The following is a 27018-nucleotide window of genomic DNA, read 5'->3' as shown; positions in this document are numbered from 1 at the left end:
AGGTTCCCAGCTTCGGACTGGCGCGCATCGGCCCGTTGCGGCTCACTTGGGGAGTGAATCATCGGACGGAAGATCTTCCTCTCTGTTTCTCCTCCTCTGTGTATATCTGGCTGTAATAAAATGAATAAATCTTTAAAAAAAAAAATTATTACCTTAAAGGGAAAGGCCAATTAAACATGTGTCCTTTTCTTATATAATTCCTAGCTTTGTAGCAGAATGCAAGTTGTAATATGTACAGTCACTATTCCCCTATATACAAGATATTTCTCATTGAATGTAACAGTGCTGTTAGCATTTGAACAGAAACCGTGGCAATGATCATTGGGTGATTTTAATCTTTTAAAAAAAAATGTAAGCGGTCTTTTAAAAAAAAAGGTGGTAATCCTAAAGTTTACCACTTGGTACTTTTTCAACAAGACCCAGAAATTTATATGACATTTTAGCATATATATTGACTCTGTAAGATCTGTAAAACACTGTTATTGTTTACATTAAAAAAAAAAGTTAAAGATACTAAGACACACGCACCTGCCAAAGTTGTGTGTCGTAGGAAAGCAACTCTGAATCCTATTTCCACCCCAAGCACCATTCTCTCCTGATTGTTATCAATCTTCTTTTATCAGATTCAGTCTTACTCCTAAGCAAATGTGACATTTTCTAAACTGACATTTTTTTTGGACATTTAATAAAAATAGCTAAACAGGTTATAAGTACACATGTAAAGAATGTTTTGTTTTCATTGTTAAACTTTTTAAGAAAATCTTCCTTCTTACTATCTTCGGTCATTAGTAAACAGGATTTCTGATTCCTTTTGCCCTAAGCTGCTTATTTCTTTTAAAACCTGAAGATAGTGTATTTTCAGATTTTTCTCTGTCTTTAGAGAGATGTGGTGCTACACCTGACTTTGAGTTTACCAGGAAAATATTTCCTTAGGCAGGAAACAAAGTACTGAGCCAGGACTTGCTGATGGATCTTTCTTCCATTGAGAAGATAGATACTTTGCAGTCTCTTATAGCTAACTGTGCAGTTTTTCAAAGTCTGTCTCTTGCCTAAGCTAGATTCTTTTAAATCTTTATTTTGGTATAAATAGGAATTTGGTGTTCTCATTTCTCCTGTGCTTACCACATTTATCTTCTTTTAGTTCTGCACCATGACTTTTCTTTGTGCAGTGTGATGATCTCTTTCCTGTAAACAGTTAAACTCCACTTTCTCCTCTCATCTTTAGATGTTCTGTCTCTTCCTTGCTCTTCAAAAGCTACTTGACTGAGGCTCAGAGTAGAAAGAAAACACTGCCTTTGCAGCGAGCAGATGGCTGATGCCTTTAGCACTGCAGTTTCAGAAAGGGTAGGAGGCACTGGTGACTTTCTTGAGATGGTAGTTAAGATCTAATAGTGTGAATTTGGGGGAGCGTATCACCAATCCAGTAAGAAATGTGTCCCTATTTTGTTTGCCTGTCTTGGTGTCTTTGTTTAGTCATTGACACGGATGATCTTTTCTTGTGTATGTAACATAATCCTGGATATTCACACGAGGTTTAATATTTCATCATCTCTCACACAATGCTGAGAGACATGAATTTTTTTTGTAAGTAACTGTTATATAAAGCAAGAAATGAAATAGAATACAAAATCATCCCTTTAAGTTTTTGTAATGTTCCTTGTAAAGTGCATTGCAGACACCAGTGCTGGGAGTGTAACAAGTTAAGCTGTCACCTGTAGTACCAGCAACCCATGCCGGTGCACAAACGCCTGATCCCCTGCTATTCTCTGGCAGCTCGAAACCAAGGTGAAGACGTCAGTGAAGCAATCTGAAATACTTCAGAACTCATCTGTAATTCTAGAAATAAAAGCAAGAGAACTAGCTAAATCTTCTACCTTTCTATAGGGTGTTTGGGTCACTGTCATAACTTCAGTGGGAAGACTTGCATTCTGCTTTGCAGGAGACCATTGTTAGTCCAAGACTGAGAATTCCTAGTTGGTTCTGTGGACTGCTGGGTTTAGGTTAAGTTGGGAAGAAGCCTGAGGAGTATAATTAAACAGTGAAATTTATTGTAAATCTGTTCCTATCACTGTCTGTGAAATGTTTTTGCTATATCTGTAATTAATAACACCAACCTTAGCTCCACCTTCTTGTGTTAATGCAAATTATTTTCACTGGACTTACCGTTTTAAACAGGTATTTTGCTTTCCTGTGTGTAGATTCTTACCTAAACAAGCATTTTCTGAATTATCCTCAGTGAAATTTGCTGATTTTTATAATTTTCAGTTGAATTCAGTTTCATTTTTTACCTATATGACAATCCGCTGACTCTGTTGAGTGCCATCTGCTATATACTGTCCCGTTAATATTTCCTGTTTCCAGTTTATGAATAGAGATAAAAGACTCGGCACTCATCCCTTTGCTAGCATCCTTGACATTGGATACCAATTAGACAATTATGCAGCCTGTTGTAACGCATAGCCTAGTATGTTAGCTTATCTTGTGTTCTTACAACTGTGGTTTTAGTCCAGGACAGTTTTTCAATGAAAATTCTCTCTGATTTTATCAACTACTTTGAGAAGTTCAAGCATGTATCATCTGTTGTGTTTACTTCCTCCTCCTAGTCTCTGAAGCTGTGGGTAAAACCTGCTTTTAGCCCAACGGGAGGTTTTTTAGAAAACTAATGCCACATCTTTGGATGTGCGCATCTTCATGGTGCTTTCTCCGGAGTTTTTCTTCATATGTTATATTCACTCAGTTGTATGCTGTAACTAATTCAATCCCAGGCTGAGCTTTTCTGAGAGAGGGAGGGAACAGGGGCAAAGGGAGATAAAAAGGCTAAAAAGAGGATAGAAAATGGAAACAGTAGATAGGAAGCCTTCACTGATGGCTGTAGTAGTCCTACTGGGCCCGGCATGGTGACCTAGCAGCTAAAGTCCTCGCCTTGCATGTGCCAGGATCCCATATGGGTGCCAGTCCATATCCCGATGACCCGTTTCATGGGTCCGGTGTGATAGTCCTCGCTTTGTATGTGCTGAGATATTTTTGTTTTAAAAAATGAGAAAACTGAGGGTTAAGGAGTCTAAATAAAATACAGAATACAACTGAGAGCCCTATTGGAGTTCTCAGTCTGTTTCAGAGCTTGAGTTCTTAGCTCTTATACTATAGTCAGAAATCCAACCTGATCCTCAATGGACAGGTAATATTAGTAAAAATGAAAAGGCAAAAGAAAATAACACTACATCAAGGCAAGATCATGTGTGGAACAACCCTGATTAGAACAAGACATAGCAAAGTGTATTTTAAATTATTTGAGTCGGAAAGGTTAACAAGTTGCACACAAAAACAATGTTAAAGAAGAAACTTTCTAGCAGGTAAATAAAGGACAAAGGACTGAAATCAGGGATACCTACAGGAGGCAAATTTGTTTTTATTAATTCCAAAGTGATTGACTAAGACCTGGACTGTAGTGGAGAACAGTAATATAAAAGAGTGAAAATGGATCAAAAGTTCATTACCAACTAAACTGAAAATCAGAGAAAGGAGCAAGTCACAGATTCCTCTAGGTGTTTGGTTTTAGAATGAAGATAAGAAAGGAGACAGAGAGAAGAACAGGAACAGCTGGTTGACTCTGAGTTTCTTCCCTAGCTGCCGAAGTGGGGAGTTGGGTAGGCATGTAGCGGCACAGACTCCGTGAGATGTCAGAATGAGAATGGAGAGATGTGAAGCATTGTCAGCTCTCCTGTAATCCCTTTGTGCTGCCACTCCAGTTTCCTTCCAGTTACATTATGACATATTTCATTAGCTGATTCTGCATTTATGAAAGATACTATCATAAGTCTGTTTTTACTCTACAGAAAGAAATTCTGGAACAGCAGCAGCAAGAACGAAATGATACCAGTTTTCATGGCACTTGTATGTTTTGCAATGAAGAATTCCTTGGAAACAGGTTTGTAATGTGCATCTTTAAATGTTACAATTTCAGGGAAAAGACTCTAGATGTTTGTTAATTTAGTCAATCTGACAACTAAACAGTCACACCTAGGATAAATTAGAACAATAGAAGCAGCACAGTTTACTTAATAACTTATAGGGCAGAAACCTGATATTATAAATGTGGCCCTGTTGAGTAGCAGATTATACAACAAATGTTAGCTCCCCTTTTGGAGTACAATGTGGCTGTGTGTTTATCTGTTTCATAACATCACACCTTCATAGCTCAAATGTTTGTGCCAGACTTTAACACTTGCTTATATTTCCAGTTAATACAGTTTCTATGCAAATGCATATTCCTATCCTGATCTGCTCCTAGATGATTTATATGTAATATAAATGTCTTCCTAGATCTGTTCTGTTAAACCACATGGCTAGAGAGCATGCTTTCAACATTGGCTTGCCTGACAACATTGTACACTGCAGTGAATTTCTGTGTACACTACAAAGAAAGCTTGACAAGTAAGTACTGCTTTTTGAAACATGGCCTTAAGCTATTTTGACCCTGGATTCTGTTACGAATTTTGCAAATCAATTTAGTAATCAGAAGTAATTAAATAAATGGAAATTTCTCGTGTCAGAGGGATTTGCATTCCTCATCTAGATCTCTTTGCTCTTTAGTTTTTAGAAGTAAAGTATGTATGTCGAGCTAGGTACATACCATGGGAGCTTTGCAAGAAAGAGGAAGGGTATGTTCAGCATGCAGCCTGAGAGGTAGAGCATCCCTGATGCTTTTGGCTCTGCCTGTGTGCTTCTTCCCGTGTTGTCACCAGCAGCGGTTCAGCATCACTCTGGAATTAAAATTGCTTCATTTTTCACAGTCATCGGTATATACTTACTCACGTAGATAAATTATCAAAGTATTATTTGTTAATCACTTTCTTATGAGCTATACAGTGCTTTATGCATTCCTCTGCCTTCTAGTTTCCATCGATATTTATATAGAATATGTAGTAGCAACTTTGAGTTTCAGAAACTTAGCCTGTTATAGTGTAAAAAAAAATGTTTTTCATCGCAAAAAAAACACTTTTAAAAATGATGTCCGGTTTTGTTTCTAGCAAAGAATCCATGGATTTTTTTTTTCCTTAGAACTATTATTCTTTATTTAAGCATAAAACTGGTAATTATGTGTATGATATCTCATCCCACCATATTTTGAGCAAATCGTTTAAAAAAAGAAATACCAAGTACATAAATCATTTTGTTTTTATTTTTAACTCACATACTGCTGTCAATACTATATTAAAGCAAGTTTCTTCACTGTTTTGTTAAATAATCCTTCATGAAAAATTACATGTGCTTTCTTACAAAAATTATCAATAATATACATCTAGAATCAGCATATCACCTATGAGTTATTTTCTATGAAAGAATGTAGTTATTCCTATTCAGAAGAACTAAGTGAAAGGTATTTAGTAGAAATGTAAAAAAAAATTGTTTTGGAATATTAACAGATTTTTCTTTTTTGAGTTTTCATTAAAAAGTGATTAAACTTACTTTGTGTAGCCTCAGAAAACAAAATTCTAAAGACTGGTGCCCACTGTCAGGCTTGGTATGACAGAACAATTTTGTTATCTGTTCAATACTGGTAATCACTGTTTTGTTATATGATTAATTCCGTATATGGGAGAGCACACATGAAAATGATACAATACCAGCTACTGCTTATTTTACTCATGTAAATACTTATTCATATATGAATAAAATACCTAGTACAATTAATTCATAATGCACAGTAATATTTACATATATATGTGTGTGTGTATACACACACACACACACTCACAAAGGTGACATAAAATTTCCTTGAAGTCTCTAAATGTAAGTGCTATCTTCAGTCTAGAAATCAGAACATGGCAACTGAAAAAGCAAATGGCTTTACCAAGCCCCACAGCTAGTAGGTAGTAAAACTAGAAATTAGTTCTCAGATAGATCAAACCATGTGTTTTTATTATATGAAGTGTGGACAGGCAGTGACCATCATCACTGTAGTTATATGAAGAACATTTTCATTATAGAATAGGTAGTTTGGTTATTAAGGCACCAAAATGCTTTCCTAGCTGTTTTTCCTAAAAGATTTATTGATTTAATTTGATTCAAGGCAAAGAGAGAGATGGTTCATTCCTCAAATGATAGTAATAGCCAGAGTTAAACCATTCCAAAGACAGGAGCCAGGAGCCTCCTCCAGGTCTCCCATGTGGAAGCAGGGTGCTAGACTTGAGCCAACCTCTACTGCTTCCCTAGGCCATAAGCCAGGAGCTAGATCAGAAGTGGAGCAACTGGGATGCAAACCACCCCTATGGCATGCCATCACCACAGATGGAGACCTAGCTTGCTGTGCCACGGCACTAGTCCCTGCTATTTTTATTGCAATTTTAAGTGAGTCACCGAACTGACCATTGCAGCATGCTATAAAATGAACTGCATCATGTATCCTACAAAGAATAAAAGTGAGCAGGAATTCTAACAAGTATGTTATATCTCATTTGAAAGCTCCATACAACCTCAAATGAAAATGAAACTCATTAATAGAGACATCTCTAATCTGTCTGTTGTGTTATTTCTTTTAGTTTGCAGTGCTTATACTGTGAGAAAACTTTCCGGGACAAAAATACACTTAAAGATCATATGAGAAAAAAACAACATCGTAGAATCAATCCGAAGAACAGAGAATATGACCGATTTTATGTCATCAACTATTTGGTAAGGCTTTTTTTTTTTTTTTGTATTATAAAACTTAATTTCAGCATCTTCCTAAGGGCTAACTAATATTTAGATTAAAAACATAATACAAAGAAAAATCAAAATGTAGTTGGGAAGTGCAAGCAGTAGTTAGGTTTATTTTTTTTAATTATTTATTATTTTTAATTCATTAATTACATTGTATTATGTGACACAGTTTCATAGGTACTTGGGTTCTCCCCACCTCTCCCCAAACCCTCCCACCATGGTGGATTCCTCCACCTTGTTGCATAACCACAGCTCAAGTTCAGTTGAGATTCCCCCATTGCAAGCATATACCAAACATAGAGTCCAGCATCTTATTGTCCAGTCAAGTTCAACGGCTTCTTAGGTATACCCTCTCTGGTCTGAAGACAGAGCCAGCAGAGTATCATCCCAGTCGATTGAAAGCTCCAGCATACCATCAGCAAAAATTTACATCATTATGGAATTAATTGACATAGTAATGAGTAACCAATATGTTAAAAGTAAATGCGAGTTCCTAGCCACCTTCTGTGACCACCTCACTTACATTTCAATTTTAGTTTATACACAACATATAACATTCATAACATAACATGTTATACATAACATCATATCATCTTAAATTAAGGCAAACGTGGTATTTAACCTTTTGGGATTGGCTCATTTCCCTTAGCATTATGGTTTCCAGTTTGGCCCATTTGGCCACAAAGAACTGCATTTTGTTTTTTTTAATAGCTGAGTAGTATTCCATGGAGTAGATGAACCATAGCTTTCTTATCCAATCGTCTGCTGATGGGCATTTTGGCTGCTTCCATGTTTTTGCAATTACTGATTGTGCTGCTATGAACATAGGAGTGCATGTTGGTTTCTCATAAAACAATTGTTCTGGATATATTCCTAGGAGTGCTATTGCTGGATCATACGGTATGTTGATTTTGAGTTGTTTGAATGTTCTCCATACTGATTTCCATAGAGGCTGTACCAGCCTGCAGCCCCGGACCAGCAGGGGAGTAGGGTTCCCTTTTCCCTGCAACCTCGCCAACAAGTGTTGTTGGTGCTTTTATTCATGTAGTAGTTAGGTTTAAATGATCAGTTTATTAAGCATCATTTGCTTCATCTCTGACTTAGCACATGTTTGTGTAGCAAAACTAATGTAGAACTTAGTTCTTGACAGAACATCTAGATGTGACACATGGCACTTCTTGTTATTTCTCACCTTGAGGCCAGCAACTTGTCACTTCTGTTGAAATTCACTCTTGCAGTTTCTCCTCATAAAAATTACATGTGCTCATCATTTTTTGCAACCAACTTACTTTTAACAGCAGTTTCAGAGAAACCAAGACATTTTATTATGTATTTTACTTTGCTTGGCTAATACAGTGCACTGACTAGGTAATTTTACCAAGGATTTTAAATGCAATGAAAGCTCTCCTTGCCCAGAAATTTAATTCCAATTTCTGGCTGCTATAGATTATAGTATGTTTGAAATCAGAATTATTCAGCAGGAGCCAAATGTCACTTGGTAGGGAAGGAAGGATTCACACAGTGACCAGTAGTGTTACTGGCCATGCCTCAAAACCACTGGATTTTTCATCATCTTTAACAAAGGAAGGAAAACTACTGATGACAAAAAGGGTCAAGTAACTCCAGAGGGATTGGAATAAAGATGAAAAGTTTGGTTTCTAAGGAACACTTTTCTTAAGCAAATGGCAAATGGATTTTTTTTCCTATCAATGTGAGTGAGTTATGATCCCCAGAAGTCTAATTGAAATAAATTTGTCATTTTATCTGTTGGAAAGGATGACTTATTTTGAAAAATCTGTGCTCTAGGGTGGAAATTCTGCTAAGTAATCTGTGTGGTGTTAAAATCTCCTTGAAAAGCAAGTTTAACATGTACTTAGAGACGGCTCTGAGAGTTGGCTGATGGCTGCTGCGAGTGTTTTACTACCAGCTGAAGGCAAAGGGCATCTTTTGAGTCCTTCAGTCTTCCGTTGGAATTACTCAGTTTCCCAGGGCAAATGCTGCTTCAGGCCCCTGCTGAAGCCAGTAGGGAGCAGACTTCAGCCTCAATTAGCTCTAAGAAAAATTCAACTCCTATTGCAAACTATAGTTCTTTGAAATTGCTGTTGAAAAATTGGGGGCTAGTGGAACATGTAATAGCTGGAGACTTTAAAGGGTCTGCTCACTCATCCTACTGGCACTTTTAGGAAGGTCCGATAATTGATTCCCTGGGCCTCTAGTAATGTGGTTGTCACAACAAAAATGATGGAAGGCCAGCTCTTTCTAGATGAGCGTGCTAGGTTATACTGCCCACAGAATGCCCAAATTTCATGTGACATGAATCATAGATAGAAATTTCTTCCTTTTTTTAAAACTAGCAGCTCTATGAATACTTACTATGAACCAGCCTATACCCCTGGCTATTTATTTATTTATTTATTTATTTTTAAAGATTTATTTTATTTTCATTACAAAGTCAGATATACTGAGAGGCGGAGAGATAGAGAGGAAGTGGAGCTGCCGGGATTAGAACCAGCGGCCATATGGGATCAAGGCAAGGACCTTAGCCACTAGGCCACGCCGCCGAGCCCCCCTGGCTATTTATTTTAAATCATGTAAGGGCCAGTGTGTTCTTTAATAGCTATTTAAAGAATATTATTTTTAATAAAAAATATAATAGAATAAGTACATAATAGACTGTTCCAAGGACTCATTTGTATTTTTCTCAAAGAAGGATGCTATGCAACAGAAATTATTGTAATTACAGCAAGTCAAGTTGGGCTTGACCCTAACCATAGTTAACTCCTTTAGAAAGGTATCCTTTCTGTCTGTTACTGCTTTTGCATGGCATAAATAGTAAGATAGGTGTTAGAAGGAGGTTCAGTGGGGGGAAAAGAGAAATTGTTGGGCCAAGAAAGTCATTTTTACTCATCAGTCCATAAGGCTTGCCGAAACTATGACTAGGCTTGCCAAATAAAATCTAAAAAAGGTAGACTCTTCTACTTTTCTACCAACTGCAGAGAATAGATTTGTTTAGTTAGTTGTGTTCCTACACATGTGCAGTACTGTGTGCTTTGCAGACATTACTTAACTCAGTTAGTGGCTTTAGGAAATTCTTTTAAGGTAAAATCTATGTGTGCCTTGACTAGAGACATGTCTTAGGTTTTCTAATGTGGAAGACAGATAGTAATTAGGATACAAATAGATTAACAAAGTGACTTCAGGTCAGTTAGATGCTTTGAAGAGCGGTAAAAGATGATAGAGAAAAAAACAGTAATTTAGAAGGGGGATGTGATCTCAGGCAGGGCAGTCAGAGAAAGGCAGAGGTGACAGCATTTAAGCAGAAATTCAAATGGCTACACAAGGCATATGCATGGGAGAATAGTGTGTCAGGCAGAGACTAGAGCAGATTTCAAGGTGGTTGAACAGAAGTAAAGCACTATGCGTTCAAGGTAGAGCAAAAAGATTGGTATGGTGCAGCTAATCAAGGGGGAAAAGTGATGGGAAATAAGGATGGAGGAGGAGCTGGGGAAAGCATGGCAATCCTGTAAGCAATGATAAGGACTCTGGGTGTGGTTGCAAGTATGAAGCGAAGCCATGGAGGGCTGTTGCAAACATGGCAGCTCCATTTAGAAAGATCGCTCTGGCTGCCATCCACGATATAGACTGTAAGCGGCCATGGCTAGAAACCTAGTCCTCTAAGAGATCATTTCAACGCTCTCCACCAGAAGATGCCAATACTGGTGGGGTTTTTTTGGAAAGAAAATCTCTTAGAGATTCTCACATCCATTCAGGGTTGGAAAAATGGCTTAAAGTTAAGATAAGTTAGCTGAAAGGATGTTGTTTCTTCTACTAAAAGAAAAACAATCATAGGTTGAACATCCTTAATCCAAAATCTTTTGAACACCAAAATGATTCCGTAAGTGGGAGATTTCACATACGACAGTTCTCAGTCAGAATTCATATGCACTAAAAATACAGTATGAAACTATCTCTAAGTTGTGTGTGTAAGCTTTGTATGAAGCAGATTAATTTCACATCGAGATTAAAATCATATCTTGAAGATAACTCATCATGTATGTGCAATTATTATGAAACTCAAAAACCATCTAGTCCCAAGCATTGCCAGTAGAGCCTTTGCTATCTGTAAAATATCTCACTTGCATTGTTTGAAAACCACTTCTAAATCCTGTATCTCTTTTCTTCTCTCCCTTTCCCTTTTTCCCCCGATTGCTCCAACTCTGTTCTTACTGCAAAGGAGTTTGGAAAAACATGGGAAGAAGTTCAGCTGGAGGATGATCGGGAGCTGCTGGACCATCAGGAAGAGTAAGGCTTGTTATTGCCACTCAGTCAGTAACAGTGTTGCCAGGAGAGGAAGACATTTCTTTAATGTGGTTTAAAATTATTCTGATAAGGCAAAATAAAAAGAAAATCTCCCTGGCCCATGCATCCTTTCATATAATATGTTAAAACTTGAATTGAGTGTAACTTTGACATAAAAAAATCCCTAAAGACCTATAATCTCCACCAAATTAAAGCAGTCATAGATAAAAATAATCCAGAGAAAAATATGTTCTAATGCTGTGCATAGTCATTTGGTGTCTAGACCTTGAAATGATATGATCTTTGAACCCTGCATGTTGCTTGTCCTGGCAAATGGAACACAATTGAATTGTAGATAATTTTGTTTGGTGTTCATCCCACTAATGACCAACTGAAAACATTCACAACTTCTCTTGAAATTAGAAGCTTGAGAAGTATTCTTTTCAGCCTTAAAAGATCTCTATTGTTCATTTTCTTTGCAGTCAAAGCTGTTTGGCCCTTTTTTTTTCCCTCTCATGCTGGATTTTGAAGTAACAGTACTTTCATGATGAAATAAAGTACAAACTTGAAGAGTTGCTATTTACTTCATTTTCTAGATGGATAGAGATTCAGGCAGGGAATCCTCCATAATAAAAAGTGTTGTTTCCCATTGTGACATAGCAGAGTGGAAAATGGGTGAGTGTTGAAGTTTTAATGGCTCGAAAGGTTATTAACAGTAATGACCGTGACCTGGACAGATGGGCTAGTGACTTCCTCCTGGATGGACAGTGCAGGGAAGTGTTTCCTGATAGGCAAGCTCCTGTGTGAACTGGACTAATCCAATCTTGATGTTCTCTACTGTGTGAGTTTAGGTGGGTAATTCCTCTGCAACTCGTCTCTATGGACAGTTTTCCTGGCTTGGGATTGCTGAGAAATTGAAATACCTCAAAAAACGCAAAGACAAGGCCAAGTGGGGAAAGGGATCCCGATACATTTGATTTCTCCAACTACCATCAGATTGAACACACTAGCCCATTTAAAATGAAAAGTATTTGCCTCCTGATAGGCATATGGCTTGCCTTTTTAAAATTTTACCATTGTACTGCACCTCCCGGAGTGTGCACTTCGAGACTGAGGCTCACAAGAACAGGCATGACATCTCTTGATATGGCTCTTTTGCAAATGTGTTGTTTATACCAATGCTATAGTAAAATAACTGCTCAGAAAGGCAGCAAATATGAGAAAATGGAGCCTATTCACTGTTGGTATTAGTTTCATAGTGTGCTTTGAATTTCAAAAGCAGTATCATAAAGTCCAAACATGATGTGACAGTCTTTACCAAGATGTGAGAGTTGGAAGAGATTAGCAAGGCTTTCTAAGAGGTGAACTTAATAATGAAGTCACGTGTAGTACTCCCATTAATGAAGGAACTCTCCATATTCTGTTTTCCTTTTTAACCAGAGACTGGTCAGACTGGAAAGAGCACCCTGTCTCTGCTGTCTGTCTGTTTTGTGAAAAACAAGCAGAAACGGTGGAGAAATTGTATGTCCACATGGAGGTAGGTTACGTTTATCCGCTTGAATTTTTTATCACTAACAGGAGGAAACTGATCATTGCTGCTCCCTCATCCAGTTATAATTCAGCTTCTCAATCATCGGTATCCCATTCCTGAGAATGCATTAGGCAGGTCAGTGAAGGAGGACTGAACCTCAAGACACTTGAGTTAGTTGAATTGACTGTACCTGACAGAGTACATCTCGAGATACTTACAGGATAGTTCCAGGCTAGAATCGGATCTGCAGCCATGATTAACCACACCCAGGAAATGGGCATTTCCAAGGCTTCCCAGTGCTTCCTGTGCTGGTGAATAAGACCACAAGAAGGAGGATCTGGTTGTTGACAAAACCTCTCGGTAGAGTCGGGGGAGCTGAGGGACAAGGGCCAAGGTGTGGTCTTCCAGCCACTTCAGAAACCAAAACTGAGAAGACATTCCGCAGCATTCCCAGCTTGGGCTGTCCCTCCTAGGAGCCATTTTTATATTGTGGTGGAAGTCACAGCTAGTAGCTCCGTGCCTTTGTTCACCCCTTCGCACCTCAGAGGTAGCACGCTCCAACACCTCTGTGAGCCTCTGCTGCATGCCAGTAGAAAGGATGGGTAACAGCCGGGGCTGGTGTTGTGGCATAGCTTCTAAAGCCACTACCTGTGTTACTGGCATCCCATTTGGGTGCCAGTTCAGTCTCAGTCATTCCACCTCTAGTCCAGCTCCGTGCTAATGTGCCTAGGAAAAGCAGCAAAGGATGACCCAAGTTCTTGGGCCCCCCCACATTAGAGTCCCAGAAGAAACTCTTGGTCCTTGAATTCCAACACTGTCAATACAGGCCATCACACCACGTGGTGAATGAATCAACATGTCTCTCTATATATCTCTCTATCTTTTCTCTCCTCTCCTCTTCTGTCTCTCTCCCTCCTTGCATCCCTTCCTTTCCTTGTATCTAAGGAAGGAAGGAAGGAAGGAAGGAAGGAAGGAAGGAAGGAAGGAAGGAAGGAAGGAAGGAAGGAAGGAAGGAAGGAAGGAAGGAAGGAAGGAAGGAAGGAAGGAAGGAAGGAAGGAAGGAAGGAAGGAAGGAAGGAAGGAAGGAAGGAAGGAAGGAAGGAAGGAAGGAAGGAAGGAAGGAAGGAAGGAAGGAAGGAAGGAAGGAAGGAAGGAAGGAAGGAAGGAAGGAAGGAAGGAAGGAAGGAAGGAAGGAAGGAAGGAAGGAAGGAAGGAAGGAAGGAAGGAAGGAAGGAAGGAAGGAAGGAAGGAAGGAAGGAAGGAAGGAAGGAAGGAAGGAAGGAAGGAAGGAAGGAAGGAAGGAAGGAAGACACTGATTGATTCATGACAGTTTCACAGCCTGTGGGTGAGGGGTAACTGTAATGGGGAAATATCCCTGGATGTTTCTCATGTCATTCCTCTTCCAAGCCTTAGACTGATCTGCCGAGAGTGGTCTGTGCCATTTGCTTTCACTCACCTCATTTCTCACTTATTCCGAAACATTTTTTTAAGAACAATAAAATGAGGACCTAGTAGGTAGCAGGAAGACCCAGGACATTTACCCTAAGAAATAAGAGGCTTCCTTTCTTTGAAACAGGGAATCATTGACATTCATACCGAGTTACATGTATTTAAATTTAATTCATAATATCTTCAGTCTTTCAGCTGAAAGACACCTCAATCCCCTTCTCTGTGTGAGGATTCCCTTGTCGGCATCTTTGACAGGTGTCCTGAGCCTCTGCTCATTCACTTTCAGATACAGCGATACCATGAATTCCTAAGCACCCCAAATCTGGTGCTACACTAAATGCCATTGCAGTGAGTGGTGAGGTTTACTCTGTGAGCTTGTAAGTTAAAACCTGTGCACAGATGAGCTGTCGCAGACATGGAACAGTTAAGTCTGTGCATTGTAAAAATCAAAAGGAAGAAGTGTGAGATGTAAGAGAAACTTTCAGGTTTAAATAACGTAACTGCCAGCGTGAAATGAGAAGCAGGGTGTATACAGTTAGTTTTCCACTTCTACAACAAAGAACCCCATATCTTTAATTCTCATCCAGAAACAAATACTGTAGAGCACCGTCTCACCAACACATTTTTACAGACTGCAGAATTTATACATTACCAAAATCTAAAATTTGTGGATATAAATTGTGAATCACTGAAGTGTTTGAAATGATTGGGTTGTGCTTTAAAAAGCATTTGGATGCGGAGGGTAGTAGTTACATTTAGAAAACTTCAAATACAGGGCTTGATGAACTCCAGCTACATTTCTAAAGTATCCCAACTCCTGTGAATAGGCTGTCTGCTTATAACTCCAGCCTGAATGATTAAATAATTCATATGCTTACAGATGTATGTATTTCTTTTTTTTTTAGGATGCACATGAGTTTGATCTCCTCAAAATAAAGTCAGAACTTGGTAAGTTTGATTTGGAGGCTGTTTTCCATGCCGCTGCATTTCTCACGAGCCATCCTGCACAGTGATGCCCTGTCCGTGAGCCGGGATCAGAGAGCGCATGGCTAAAATGTGTCTGGACAGATGGTCTCACCTGAACTCTCCGAAGCAGTGATTCTCAACTTCTTGGAAATGTAAAGTAAAGGAGTTCGTATCTGTATGTAGCTTTTACTCACAGTAAGACATTAAGCATCAGGTCAGAAAAAATGTAACATGGAGTGAGTAGTGTACACAGAACACCTACTGCACTGTATTATAAATGTGCCCACCAATTTTTCCATTCTCAGTATCACTACAATAGAAAAATTAGAGAAGATAAAACAAAGTACTGAATTACTGATGGCTCTAAGACCATGCAAATCTCACTTCTCACATCTCGGTCTCTACCTTCCAAGAATGTTTGGATGATAGATATGAATATGTATTGTATATGTAATTCATTTAGTGCAAGAATGTAGGCTCTGAAGGCAGCTGCCCAGGGTCAATTTCTGGCATTACCATGTACTAACTATGCCAACTTGACCAGTTTCCCTGACATGTCATGTGGCTAGGAGAAAGCTACCCTACCTTATAGGATTGTGTAAGGATTGAGTATGTTCATACATGGAATGTTAGTAAGATGATGCTTGTAGTGTTAACCCTATGTAAGTATTGACTGTTACCACTTGCTATCTACTTGATAACGCCTTATAACTGCACTACCTCTGCAGGTTTGTGGACGAAGTGGCTCCCTTAAGAAACTGTAACAGTGCAAAAAATGGAACTAACCAAGCCTCTGATGATTTCATGTCCTTTCATTTTCAGGATTAACTTTCTATCAGCAAGTGAAACTGGTGAATTTCATTCGGAGGCAAGTTCACCAATGTAGATGTTATGGCTGCCATGTAAAGTTCAAATCCAGAGCCGACTTAAGGACTCACATGGAAGAAGCTAAGCATATGTCACTGCTTCCTGAAAAAAAGACATGGGACCAACTGGAGTAAGTACTGCTCAACTGGACATATGCTGCTTCGTTCTGCTCCCCACCGTTTGTCCCTGTAACTCCTTACAGCTTAAAGAGAAGAGGGATACACATTTATTAAAAGTAAAAGTCTTCCAAATAACTTAGCTTTAAGGTAATCTCCCTCCTAAAAAAAAATTAATAATCTCTTAAAAGTGAAACCACTTGTTTTAGAATTTGTGACGTGCAGATACAGGCACAGGTACATGTCTTACAATTATATTTTCAGGAAAAATACTAAACATCTTTGTATATCCAGTACACACTGTGGCATCATTTGTAGTGATTGTGAGATAGTGCATTATGTAACTGTTCTAATTTACTAGGTGTATTTAGATTGTTGCTTACTTTTTGCTATTAGAAATAGCAAAATACAAAAAGTAAAAATATAAAGAATGTTTATTTCCCCCACACTTTTGGTCATTTACCTGATTATTTCACAGAACACCTGGAAATGAAATCCCTGAGTCCAAAGGTAGGCACACTGCTGGAGTGTCTGTGCTTTGCACAGTGGCCTTCAGAGGTAAGCAGGTAGTTGTCCAGTGTGTATCTGTGTCGTCAGACTTGCACTTTAGCTCTGCTAGTCCAGCTCTTTTGGCCCAGTTCTCACCTCAGTCTAGATAACCCCACTGGAGAGGCTCTCATGAGAGACCATGGACTTCTAGCTGCCCAGAAATATGTCTCTGCTCACAGAGTATTAAATTACATCTCCCTGAGGCCTAGCCAGAGAGCTGTGGCTCCTTCCTCTTTCAAAAGCCTCAGGTTTGTGAGAGCTGAAGTCAGCCGTGGATTGAACTGGTACTCTGGTTCTTTAATTTTTCTTACAGAGCATGAAATCCTTGCCATCACCTTAAAAAAAAAAAAAAACTCTAGAGTGTATCCAGAGAAGGAAGCAGACTAACAATGTTCTACAAATGTTTTTGTTTTGTGACCTACTAGAATGAAGGGACCAGTATTCATTAGGTTAAAAAACAAAACATGAGGGAAACCTAATTGTTTTAATAGATTTAAAGGATTTATATTTGAAAATGTAACCACATTTGAACTTCATTAACCTATAGAGAACAACTGGGACTTTGAATATGAGTAAAAGGGACACTGTTTTTAGCTTCCCGAGAGAGACAGGTACTGTCTGACAGCTGCAGCAGCCCAGGGCAGGGGCAGACTGCCTGTTAACATGTTTCTTCCCATGGTGGATATGAAGCAGGGGCTGGATGGCCTGCCAGCAGGGAGGGTCGGATTGGTAAAGCTGACATCACACAAGTTCAGAATGAAAGAAGGTTCACTCATAAGCTGTCTGCAACACAAACCTTTGCAAAATGCTGTGAAATTGTTAGGAAAGTTATAGGTAGCAAAGTTATAGGCACACACTGCTGCCTAGAATCATTCTGGATAACTTACATTCAATGTATCTACTATTGTTTTCAGATACTATTTTCCAACCTATGAAAATGATGCTCTCCTGTGTACACTGTCTGATAGTGAAAGTGACCTGGCAGCTCAGGACCAAAATGAAAATGTTCCCATCATTGGCGAGGACACATCGAAGCTGCACGCTCTAAAACAAAGCAGTGTGTTGAACCAGTTGCTACTACAGGACTGCTTGGAAAGCTAGAAGGAACTGCTGCCCAAGCAACCTCTCATCTTTTCACTCCTAAAACAGAGGAAAGAACAGTTCAGAGTTGAACATCGACAAAGGATATTCTTTTGAGAAATAAACTTTTTAAAAATGAATGCTTATTTCAAAAGACAAAGCAAAAGCAAAAAAATAAAAGACTGTCAGTTTTAAAGTGTTTTTTGTTTGATCATTTAATCAAGCATCTTAATGATTTAATTTCACTAAGTTCGTATTTTAAACAGGAGGGCATACAACTCATGAAGAAATTATATGTTAAAATTCTTTGTGAACCTAATCCTAACCAGTAGTTTCATTCCCATTGCCCTTTCTTTCTTTTCTTTTCTTTTTTTTTTTTTTCAAATTTCTCTACTTCTTTATTTACTTGAAAGAGTGACAAAAAGAGAATGAGAAATCTTCTACCTGCTGGTTCACTGCCAGATGCCTGCAACTCCTAGGGCTGGACCAGGCTGAACACAGGAAGCACGGACTCTCCAGGTCTCCCATATCAGTGACAGGAGCCCAGGCATCCGTGCCGATTCCTGCCACCTCCTGGACACATTAATGACCATGGCCTGGATCACAAGCATGGAGTAACTGGAACTCGAACTGTGTGCAGCTTAACCTACTGCACCACAGTCCCTGTTGCCTCTCTCACCCCCAGTCCACACCAGTAGGCTCTCTTAATCCAGCAAGTCACAGCTGTATGCTGTTTCTCCCGCACTACTTAAGATGTAAATGCAAATGTGACTAGAAAGCCTCAGAAGAAAGGAAAGATGACTACAGACCTGGAAAATGACAAAATCAAACATTGTTTTAAAATAATGAAAATATGGCTGTCCTGGCATTATTACTCTCAACCTTGAGATCACAAACTTCCTAGAAATTGACATCAAGCCGAGTAACTTCACTTCTCCCCCGGAACATCTGCCATGTATGTCGTGCGAACAGATAAGGGCCCTTTTAAGGAAATACAACCACAATACCGTCATGTCACACTGACAGATTACCAATAACTTCTGAATAGCATCTGTTCTCAGTTACCCCCAGGTTTCTTAAAAATACCTTTTACAACATCATCAGTTTTGGAATAAATGTGTGCTTTCTGATAAGATGCACTGACAAAGACAACACTTTTGCGAATTTCTACTGAAAAAAAAAACCCTCATATATACTGAAGAAATGCCAGCTAACACTGGTTGAGGAACCATCTGCAAAATAATTCTTAATGTGAAGGTCATTAAGAAAGTGAGACTAGAAAACTGTTCTAGATTACAGAAGGCTTAAGATAGCACAACAGATGGATTGGATGTTAGAACAAGGAAAAAAATGTTTTTTGTCATAAAAAAAAAAAATGGGACAATTGGCAAGATTTGTGTAAAGTCTGCAGCAAATGCTATGGTATTGGTGTTAATTTCCAGAGTTTCTCAGAAATAACCACAGTGTTATTTCTGAGTGAACGTCCTTGTTTTCAAGATGTACACTGAGAATTTTAGGAATGAAGGAGCACTTTGTTCATGATTTACTGTCAAAAAGTTAACATGTATATGGAGAGAAAATGATCAAGTAGACATGTTAAGATGTTAACACTGAAGGCATTGAGGTGAGGCATACGTGGATATTGGAAATGTGGCCATTTTTTTGTAAGTCTGACAAATTAGTCCAAAATTTAAAGTCTTTAGGAATAGCTTGTTCTAGTTGGTTGGTTGTTTTTACGATTGTTAATTTGTTTGAAAGGCAGAGTAGCATAGACAGACCTTCCATCCTTTGCTTCACTCCCCCAAAAGACCATAAAATCCAAGTCTGGGCCAGGCCAAGGCCAGGAGCAGAGAACTCCAAAACAGGTATCAGGAACCCAACACCTGGGCCATCATCTTCTGCCTCCCAGAAACACTAGCAGGGAGCTAGATAAAAACCAGGGTAGCCAGGACTTGAACCCACACTCCAATATGGGACTGCGGTGTCAGTTGTAGCAGCTCAGGCCACTATGCTGCCTTGCCAACCTCTAGTTGATTTGATCTGTCTGGTTCCAAGTAAAATCCCTACCTAATATTTGGTTGATGTGGTCCTTATGGATTTTATAATCTGTAGCAACTCATGCTCTCCCCTTTTTCAAATGTCTCTTCTTTTTAAAGAAACTGGCTCATTTGTCTCATTCCTGAACATTGTTGATTGTGTCATTTAACATGTATGTAGCACTCATTTATACTGACTGCTGATAAATCTAGAAGGCTTTGTCAAACTGGGGATAAGGTTGCACAAATACTTCATCGTACTCTGTGATTTCCTTTGCATGACATCAGGTACATGGTACCTCTAGAATGGGCTTCAATCCTGTGAGCAGTGGAAGAGTGAGAACAAAACAAAAGCTTGAGAAGAAAACTTTTTTAGAAAATATGTTAGAGGGCAAGTCAGATTTAAAAGGGAAAATGAAAAACCAGCAAATAAAAGATGAGGTATTAAGGTTAATTCATAAAAGAAATTTGTATTTGTGGTTTTTAGGTGATACATGTTTTTGAATTTAGGATAGAAATGGTAACTTGGACCTAAAGAAATCTAACAAGACTAGAAATTAAAATCTCAGCAGACTGCTCTCATAGAGGTCACAAAAATATAGGCCACCACTGACTGATGAAGTACTCTAGATGGAAACTACTTGGAACTGGACATCTCTCCCAGAGGCCTGGATGGGAATGCCTGGTGCTCCCTGAAGGTCTGGGGCATCCAAAAGGGAGAGATGAGTCAGATAAAAGCAAACTACTCAGGGAATTCCTACGTTACAGTCCACAGGTCATTGTATAGATAAAAGGCATGTGCTCCCTGGGTCCAGGGAGAACACACCTAAGAGATTTTCAGAGTTTAGATTCCAAATGAACACATACTAACAGAAGAAAATCAGGACCATGATCAGTGCGGTGTGGGCTTCAGTTCACTGTGTCCAATCAACAGGTCCATTAGCTTTGGTAAAAAATGGACACAAATTCTAATTTTTTAAATTTATTTGGAAGAGAAGAGTTACAGAAAGATCTTTCATTCACTGGCTCCCTGGCTGGCCTCAACAGCTGGAGTTGGGCTAAGCCAAAGCCAGGAAACAGGAGCTTTTTGTGGACCTTCCACGTGAGTGCAGGACCCCAAGCACTTGAGCCATGTTCTGCTGCTTTTCCAGGGTCATTTTTAGGGAGCAGGATTGAAGGTGGAACAGCTGGGATGTGAGTCAGCACCTATGTGATATGCTGCCATCACAGGCCATTGGCTTTTTAAACAATGGTTGCTTTTGGCAGACCAGAACATACTTATCACAATGGAAAGCCCCATTAGGCAATAACCTAGAAAAGAATGTTAAATAATAGATGTCAGGGCCAAAAAGGCAAGAATGCTGGAAAAGAGGAGGAGCAGGGGAAAACCATTTATCCTATCAATAACATTAGGCCTATAGTATATGCTAAGATAAACAAAGGATCAAATTTATAAATCAGTTATGGGAGCCAGCACTGTGGCATAGCATCTTAACCCATCACCTGTACATCTAGCATTCCGTTTGGTCTCTGGTTCAAGTTCCATTTGTTCCAATTCTTATCCAGCTCCCTGATAATGCATCAGAGAAAGGAGTAAAAGATGACCCAAGTGTTTGTGTCCCTGCACCCACATGGGAGACCTAGATGATGCCCCTAGCTGCTTGCTTCAGCCTTGTCAAATCCAGATTGTTGTGGCCAGCTGGAGAATGGAGCAACAGAAGAAAAATATCTGTCTCGCTCTCTGTGTCTCTTCCCCTTTCTCTGTAACTACCTTTCAAATAAATGAAACGTATCTTGGGGAGTGAGGAGGTATCAGTTATGCTACCACAAACTCAGCTCTTCCTAAAAGTTACAGAAGGAAATCAGAAACTTAAAAACAAGGCACAACAGAGAAGCGTGCTTCAGCAGTCATGTGCTGAGCAAGCTTGGCAGAGTTATCCGAGTCTGGTCTGGTTTCTCTCACTATTCATGTTCCCTTTCTTCAGTAATAATAAGTCCCAGTACCCATAGTAGCTGTGTAGAATAAAAAGTGCATCTCCAAGCCTCTCTTGCAGTTCTGGATACTCCTACTGAAATCGTGGCAAATGAGCTGCAAGCAGGATTAGACTGTGTAATTCTTTAAATGAACAGAACAGTATTTGGGCCTGCTTCTGGCAGCTGAGAAACACCAATTGAGGGTCTACATCATGAAGGCCTTCTTTCTATGTCACATCCACAGCATATGAAAAGACATCACATGGAGAGAGAAAAAACTAAGCCCTTCCCTTTGACAGGAGACTGCTCAGTACCCCCTGTTAATCCAGAATCCTCAACCTAATCATCTCAGGACTAGCCCAGCTCTCAGCAGAGTGGCTTTGGGGATTACTACAGATGAGCTTGGGAAGCCATCTTCAATCTATGGCTCCACGCAAATCCCCAATGACAGGCACAAGCAAAAGCCACTGTGGCCAGAACAGAAAAGCCAGCACACCAGGCACACAAGGCAGTGTAAAACCATGTCACTCTTCAGAGTCTACACTGGGCATCCTGGGATGCTGAGACAGAGGCTCTAAGGGGAGCTGGAAATTCAGAGGTGTTTAACTTGCAATATAGGAATGACTTCTCAAAAGTCCTCATGACTGAACTTACCACTATAGCCCATTTCTGGACTGCAAGAGGGCGCACGTCCCCCATGTCACCCTGAGAAATAGCTGGATTCTTCCCAGAAGGATAGTTATCTTCTTTTCTTTTTTTTTTTTTTTTAAGATTTATTTTATTTTCATCGGAAAGTCAGATATACAGAGAGAGGGAGAGATGGAGGAAGAGCTTCCATCTGCTGATTGACTCCCCAAGTGACCGGAGCTGAGCCAATCCAAAGCCAGGAGCCCGGAGCTTCTTCCAGGTTTCCCGCACAGGTGCAGGGTCCCAAGGCTTTGGGCCATCTTCGACTGCTTTCCCAGGATATAAGCAGAGAGCTGAATGGGAAGCAGGACCACCAGGACACAAACCGGCGCCCATATGTGATCCTAGCATGTGCAAGGTGAGGACTTTAACCACTAGACTGCTGCGCCAGGCCCAGAAAGGTTACCTTCTTAAGGGATATTTCTCCCAATGGGATTTAAAATTATTTGATTTCAGTTCATTTACATGAATAAAACAGCATTTTATAGAAAACAAAATCAAGATATCACTCAGTTGCTCTTATGGCAAATGCAGTTTTAGAAGTATCATTATCTCTGTTTTTTAAGATTTATTTTTATGTATTTGAAAGGCAGAGTTACAGAGAGAAATGGAGAAACAGAAATGTTCCATCCACTCCCCCAAATGGCTGCAACAGCCTGGACTGGGCCAAGCTGAAGCCAGGAACCAGGAGCTTCATCTGGGTCTCCCATTGGGCCTTCTGCTGCTGCTTTTCTCAGGCTCTGGGCAGGGAACAGGACTGAAAGTGGAGCAGCTGGGATTCGAATCAGCAACCACATAGGATGCCAGCATTGCAGACAGTGGCTTCACTCATTGTGCCATAATGCTGGTCCCTGTCATTATCTCTTGATAATTATTAGATCATGGAGTTGATTTATTAATTTAGTTGCTACTAAGTGCTGTGATGATATCCTTTGAAAAGTAGAGTATACCAGAAGCTTGGTTATTTAAATCAGTTCTACTGATAGTTCTTGGGAGACACTGAAAGAACCACAGAGCTGCAGGTCACATTGTGTGTGGCGCAGTGATCAGGTTAAGTAGTCATTTGTGATGTTGGCGTCCCATATCAGAGCCCTGACTTTAGCTCTGGCCCTTCTGCTTCTGATTCAGCTCCTGACTAATACACCTGGGAAAGCAGCTGAAGAGAACTCAAGTACTTGGGCCCCTACTACCCACTTGGAAGACCCAGATAGACATCCTAGCTTTGATCTGACCCAGCTCCAGCCTGCAGCCATATGGGGAGTGAGCCAGCAGAAGGAGGATCTCTCTCTCTCTCTCTCTCTCTCTCTCTGCTTCTCTCTCTCTTTGTCTCTCCCTCACTCTTGTTCTCACTCTGCCTTTCAAATCAGAAAGAATAATAATGATAAAAGAGCCACAATGCTTTCCAGGCATCCAGAAACTCTAGCCCAGCATGAGAAGGATCTCACGAGCAGAAACAATTTTAGACTTAAATATTTTTCAACTGTAACTCAAGCAGACAAGAGAACCTAATCTTTGAACTTAAATTTATCGCTGGGAAATGCACAATGTAGAGTTAGATTTAAATTGGGGGCATCAGCATTTGACGGAATGATTTGGACTGCAGTGCCTTTACATGGTCATATTACACCTTTGCAGGATCTCTGATAGACTGTTCTGAACAACATGGTTAAAAATAATTAGAAATGGAAAGTGCAATTGGGAACTTTCAGCAGGGGTTCTAACTGGCTCTGAAATTACCTCTGTAGGTGACTTGCTGTGCTATTTGCTGAGCTCCTGCAAATGAGATGGTCACAGCCTTGGTAGGCCTTCAACATGATGGCTACACTCAATGAGCAAATAGAAAAATCTGGGTTGTTTGGAGAAGGGGAAATGTCCTTTCCCTAATAGCTTGCTTCCTTGACTTCCTCAAGGAATACATGAACTAATTTTCTTGGTTTCTCTCTGCCCCCCCCCATTCCTGCAAGGGAGGAGTGAATTTTCTAACCAGAAATTTGAAGAACAAAAGTAGACATCTGTGCTCAGCCCCTTCCTCCTCCTCTTTTCTTTCAGATCTGCCTGTCTACAGAGAGAACACATCCTGTTCTCTGTTCTGCAGGCTGTGCCCATGCACTTGGAAGCCTGAAACCGTCCAACACCCCAACTCCGTCTGCAACTGCACCAGTGTCTGCTTACTCTACAGGCCCACGGTTAGGCAGCTTGCTTGCCCACAGCTCTAGGCACAGCCTTCCAGTGGCTTACTTAGCACAAAAATGGCATTACATCTACAGCTGCTTGAAAGTCCCATCAACTGGCCCTTCCAGAGGGTACAGGGCCTTACAGGGATGGCCCCTGTGAGGACCAGGATTACCATGAAACCAATTAGAGTTTCCACTAAAGATACAAAAGAGGCAGAGTAGATTGAATTCCACAAGGCACTGAGGCTGGACAGTGAAGCCAGAGAATGGGTTGCTGGCATATACATCACCAGGGGATTGGCTGGACATTGACTTTCTCAAAAATCACCCCAACTAGTGTCTTTGGTTGAGTTCCACCAGAAGCACACCTTGAGACGAGACTGAATGCCAGTCATAAAGAGGTAAACCTGGAGGCAGGGTAGCAGAATGGGGGAAAGTAGCATTATGGTACAGAGAATGAAGCCAATTCTTGCCGCACTAGCATCCCATATTGGAGGAGCACTTCAAACCCTGTCTGCCCCACTTCCAATCCAGCCCCCTGCTAATGCACCTTGGAAGACAACTGGTGATGGTCCTGGTACATCAATCCCTGACACCCATTTGGGGACCCAGATAGAGTTCCTGGCTCTTGGCTTCACCGACGCCCAGAACTGGCTGTTGCACTCAATTGGAGAGTGAGACAATGAATGAAAAACCCTCTCCCTCTCTCTTTTTCCTTTCTCCCTCTCTACCTCTGTCTCTCCCTTCTCTCTTCTCTTCTTCCTTGTCTCCCTGCTGTTCAAACAAATAAATACACAAATCTTTTTAAAACAAGGGAGAAATACAAGACATACTAGTTCGGCAAGTGGAGAAGTAAAAAAATTAAATGGAAGGAACCAAAAACAATGTATGAATGAAGAAGATATTGCAGAGAAACTGGGGCTGCCTGTCAGGGAGGGACTCCAGTAGGCCCTGTCAGACACATCACAGCCCTACTACCAACCACTGCCACCAAGAAGCCAAAGAGCTGGGACTTGTCCACCAATGTCCACAGGCCAGGCACTGAGGGCACATTACCTTGCACATTGACCAGCATGCTCTCGAGGTGGGAGGAGGCCATTATTCAAAGACTGGGGAAACTGAAAGGGAAAAGATTTCAGCAGGACCCACGTAAGTGCTGCAACTATGGATGATACATCTGTACAAAAGACAACATGAATATGCCTTAGCAACACTCACCTGTTTTTCCTTTGTCAACTGCCTTGTTACTCAAAATGTTGAGATGGATGTAGTCAGGAATTTTACCCTCATCGAGACTAAAAAGTGAACACAAAAACGGAGGGTCAGAGAGGCGGGAACTTGCCCTCCTAAAAAATGGAAGGGGGGAAAGCCCCACAACGTATTATCTAACAATATCATATATACAACTGAAATGAAACCAAGACAAACCTTAAACATTTTTTAATGAATAGAGGAAAAGCAATTGTTTTCACAAGTAAAAAGTAGAGTTTGCAATCAGAAAAATAAAGATTTTAAGTGTTTTGCTAGATTCACATACAGAATAAATATATACCCAGTCCTTTAACATCAAAAGCATTAAATGGTAGCTGTTATCTGCAAGAGTAACCACCACCACCACTACCCCATCCTTGAACTTTAATTCAAGTCTTCCACTAATCTTGAGGTGGTAGAGAGCTGTAGTTAGACTCTTATGCCTTACAACTGGTATTTTAAAAAGCTAAAACATAGTTCCTTATGAGAGCAACATGCAAGACAGAATAGCATTTCAAGCATATTAATTCAAACTGAAAGCATTCAGCGAAGTGAATATTAATTTCACAATGTTCTAAGCAAAGGAAGTTGTGTGCTTCTTTATTTATAAAATTAGACTACCAAAAAATATTTAAAAAATATTCTTAGTTGGATATGGGCTGAGAAATAAATAAAATTAATAAAACCATAGCTTGTTATTTTGATACTCTCTACATTTAGAAAGCTTTAGAAGAGCAAAAGAATATGCAGTGATAAATTATAAAACATTTTAGTTTGAATGGAGGTAGAAATTTGGAATAAAATACAAAGAATTATTAATCTATCATTGTCACAAAAAGCATCCCACAGCAACACGTTCATAATTACGTACAAAAGTGAATTATAAAGCTTAATATCTGGAATCCCCCAATCTGCCCAAACTTCTTTCACCATCACCCAGTTTATCGTTGAGTCCCACAAATTCCTTCTCAAAAACACACATCTCTTTTCCTGATCTGAATTGCTGCAATGGTTTTGTGCCTGGCCCTTCCAATCTGTCGTTACACCCACTAGAGCCACTTTTTGAAAAAAAGGTCTTGCTTTTTTTACTTTCAAAAGCAGAATTACAGACAGGATGGGGTAGAGGTGGGTGAGTAGCAGCAGAAAGCAATCTCCCATCCCCTGGTCCTTCCCCAGATGGCTGAGATAGTGGACAGGGGCGAGGCAAAAGCCAAGAGCCTGCAACTTTGTGCCCTCCACTTGGGCAGCGGGCACACAAGTCCTTGGACCATTTTATGCTGCCTTCCCAGGCGCATTAGCAGCGAGCAGGATTTGAAGTGGAGCAGCTGGGATTTAAA

At 40.1% G+C, this 27018-nt stretch overlaps 1 protein-coding gene across 4 annotated transcripts in view; it reads left to right on the top strand.

Moving 5' to 3' along the window:
* The window catches only part of ZNF277 (zinc finger protein 277), a 71076-nt gene extending 53485 nt beyond the window's left edge, over positions 1-17591 (top strand). For all 4 annotated transcript variants that reach the window (XM_058655019.1, XM_058655020.1, XM_058655021.1 and 1 more), the window contains 8 exons: positions 3837-3928; positions 4324-4434; positions 6543-6675; positions 10937-11004; positions 12442-12538; positions 14887-14929; positions 15770-15944; positions 17394-17591. In XM_058655019.1, coding sequence (XP_058511002.1) covers positions 3837-3928; positions 4324-4434; positions 6543-6675; positions 10937-11004; positions 12442-12538; positions 14887-14929; positions 15770-15944; positions 17394-17580 — 906 coding nt within the window. In that variant the 3' untranslated portion in view covers positions 17581-17591. The remainder of the gene's footprint in view (positions 1-3836; positions 3929-4323; positions 4435-6542; positions 6676-10936; positions 11005-12441; positions 12539-14886; positions 14930-15769; positions 15945-17393) is intronic.
* The last annotated feature ends 9427 nt before the right edge of the window (positions 17592-27018 follow it).

This window comes from Ochotona princeps, chromosome 25 (genome assembly GCF_030435755.1).
Source record: "Ochotona princeps isolate mOchPri1 chromosome 25, mOchPri1.hap1, whole genome shotgun sequence".
NCBI lineage: Eukaryota > Metazoa > Chordata > Mammalia > Lagomorpha > Ochotonidae > Ochotona > Ochotona princeps.
Note: the sequence above shows the minus strand (reverse complement) of the source record. Positions and strands in the feature narration are given on the sequence as shown.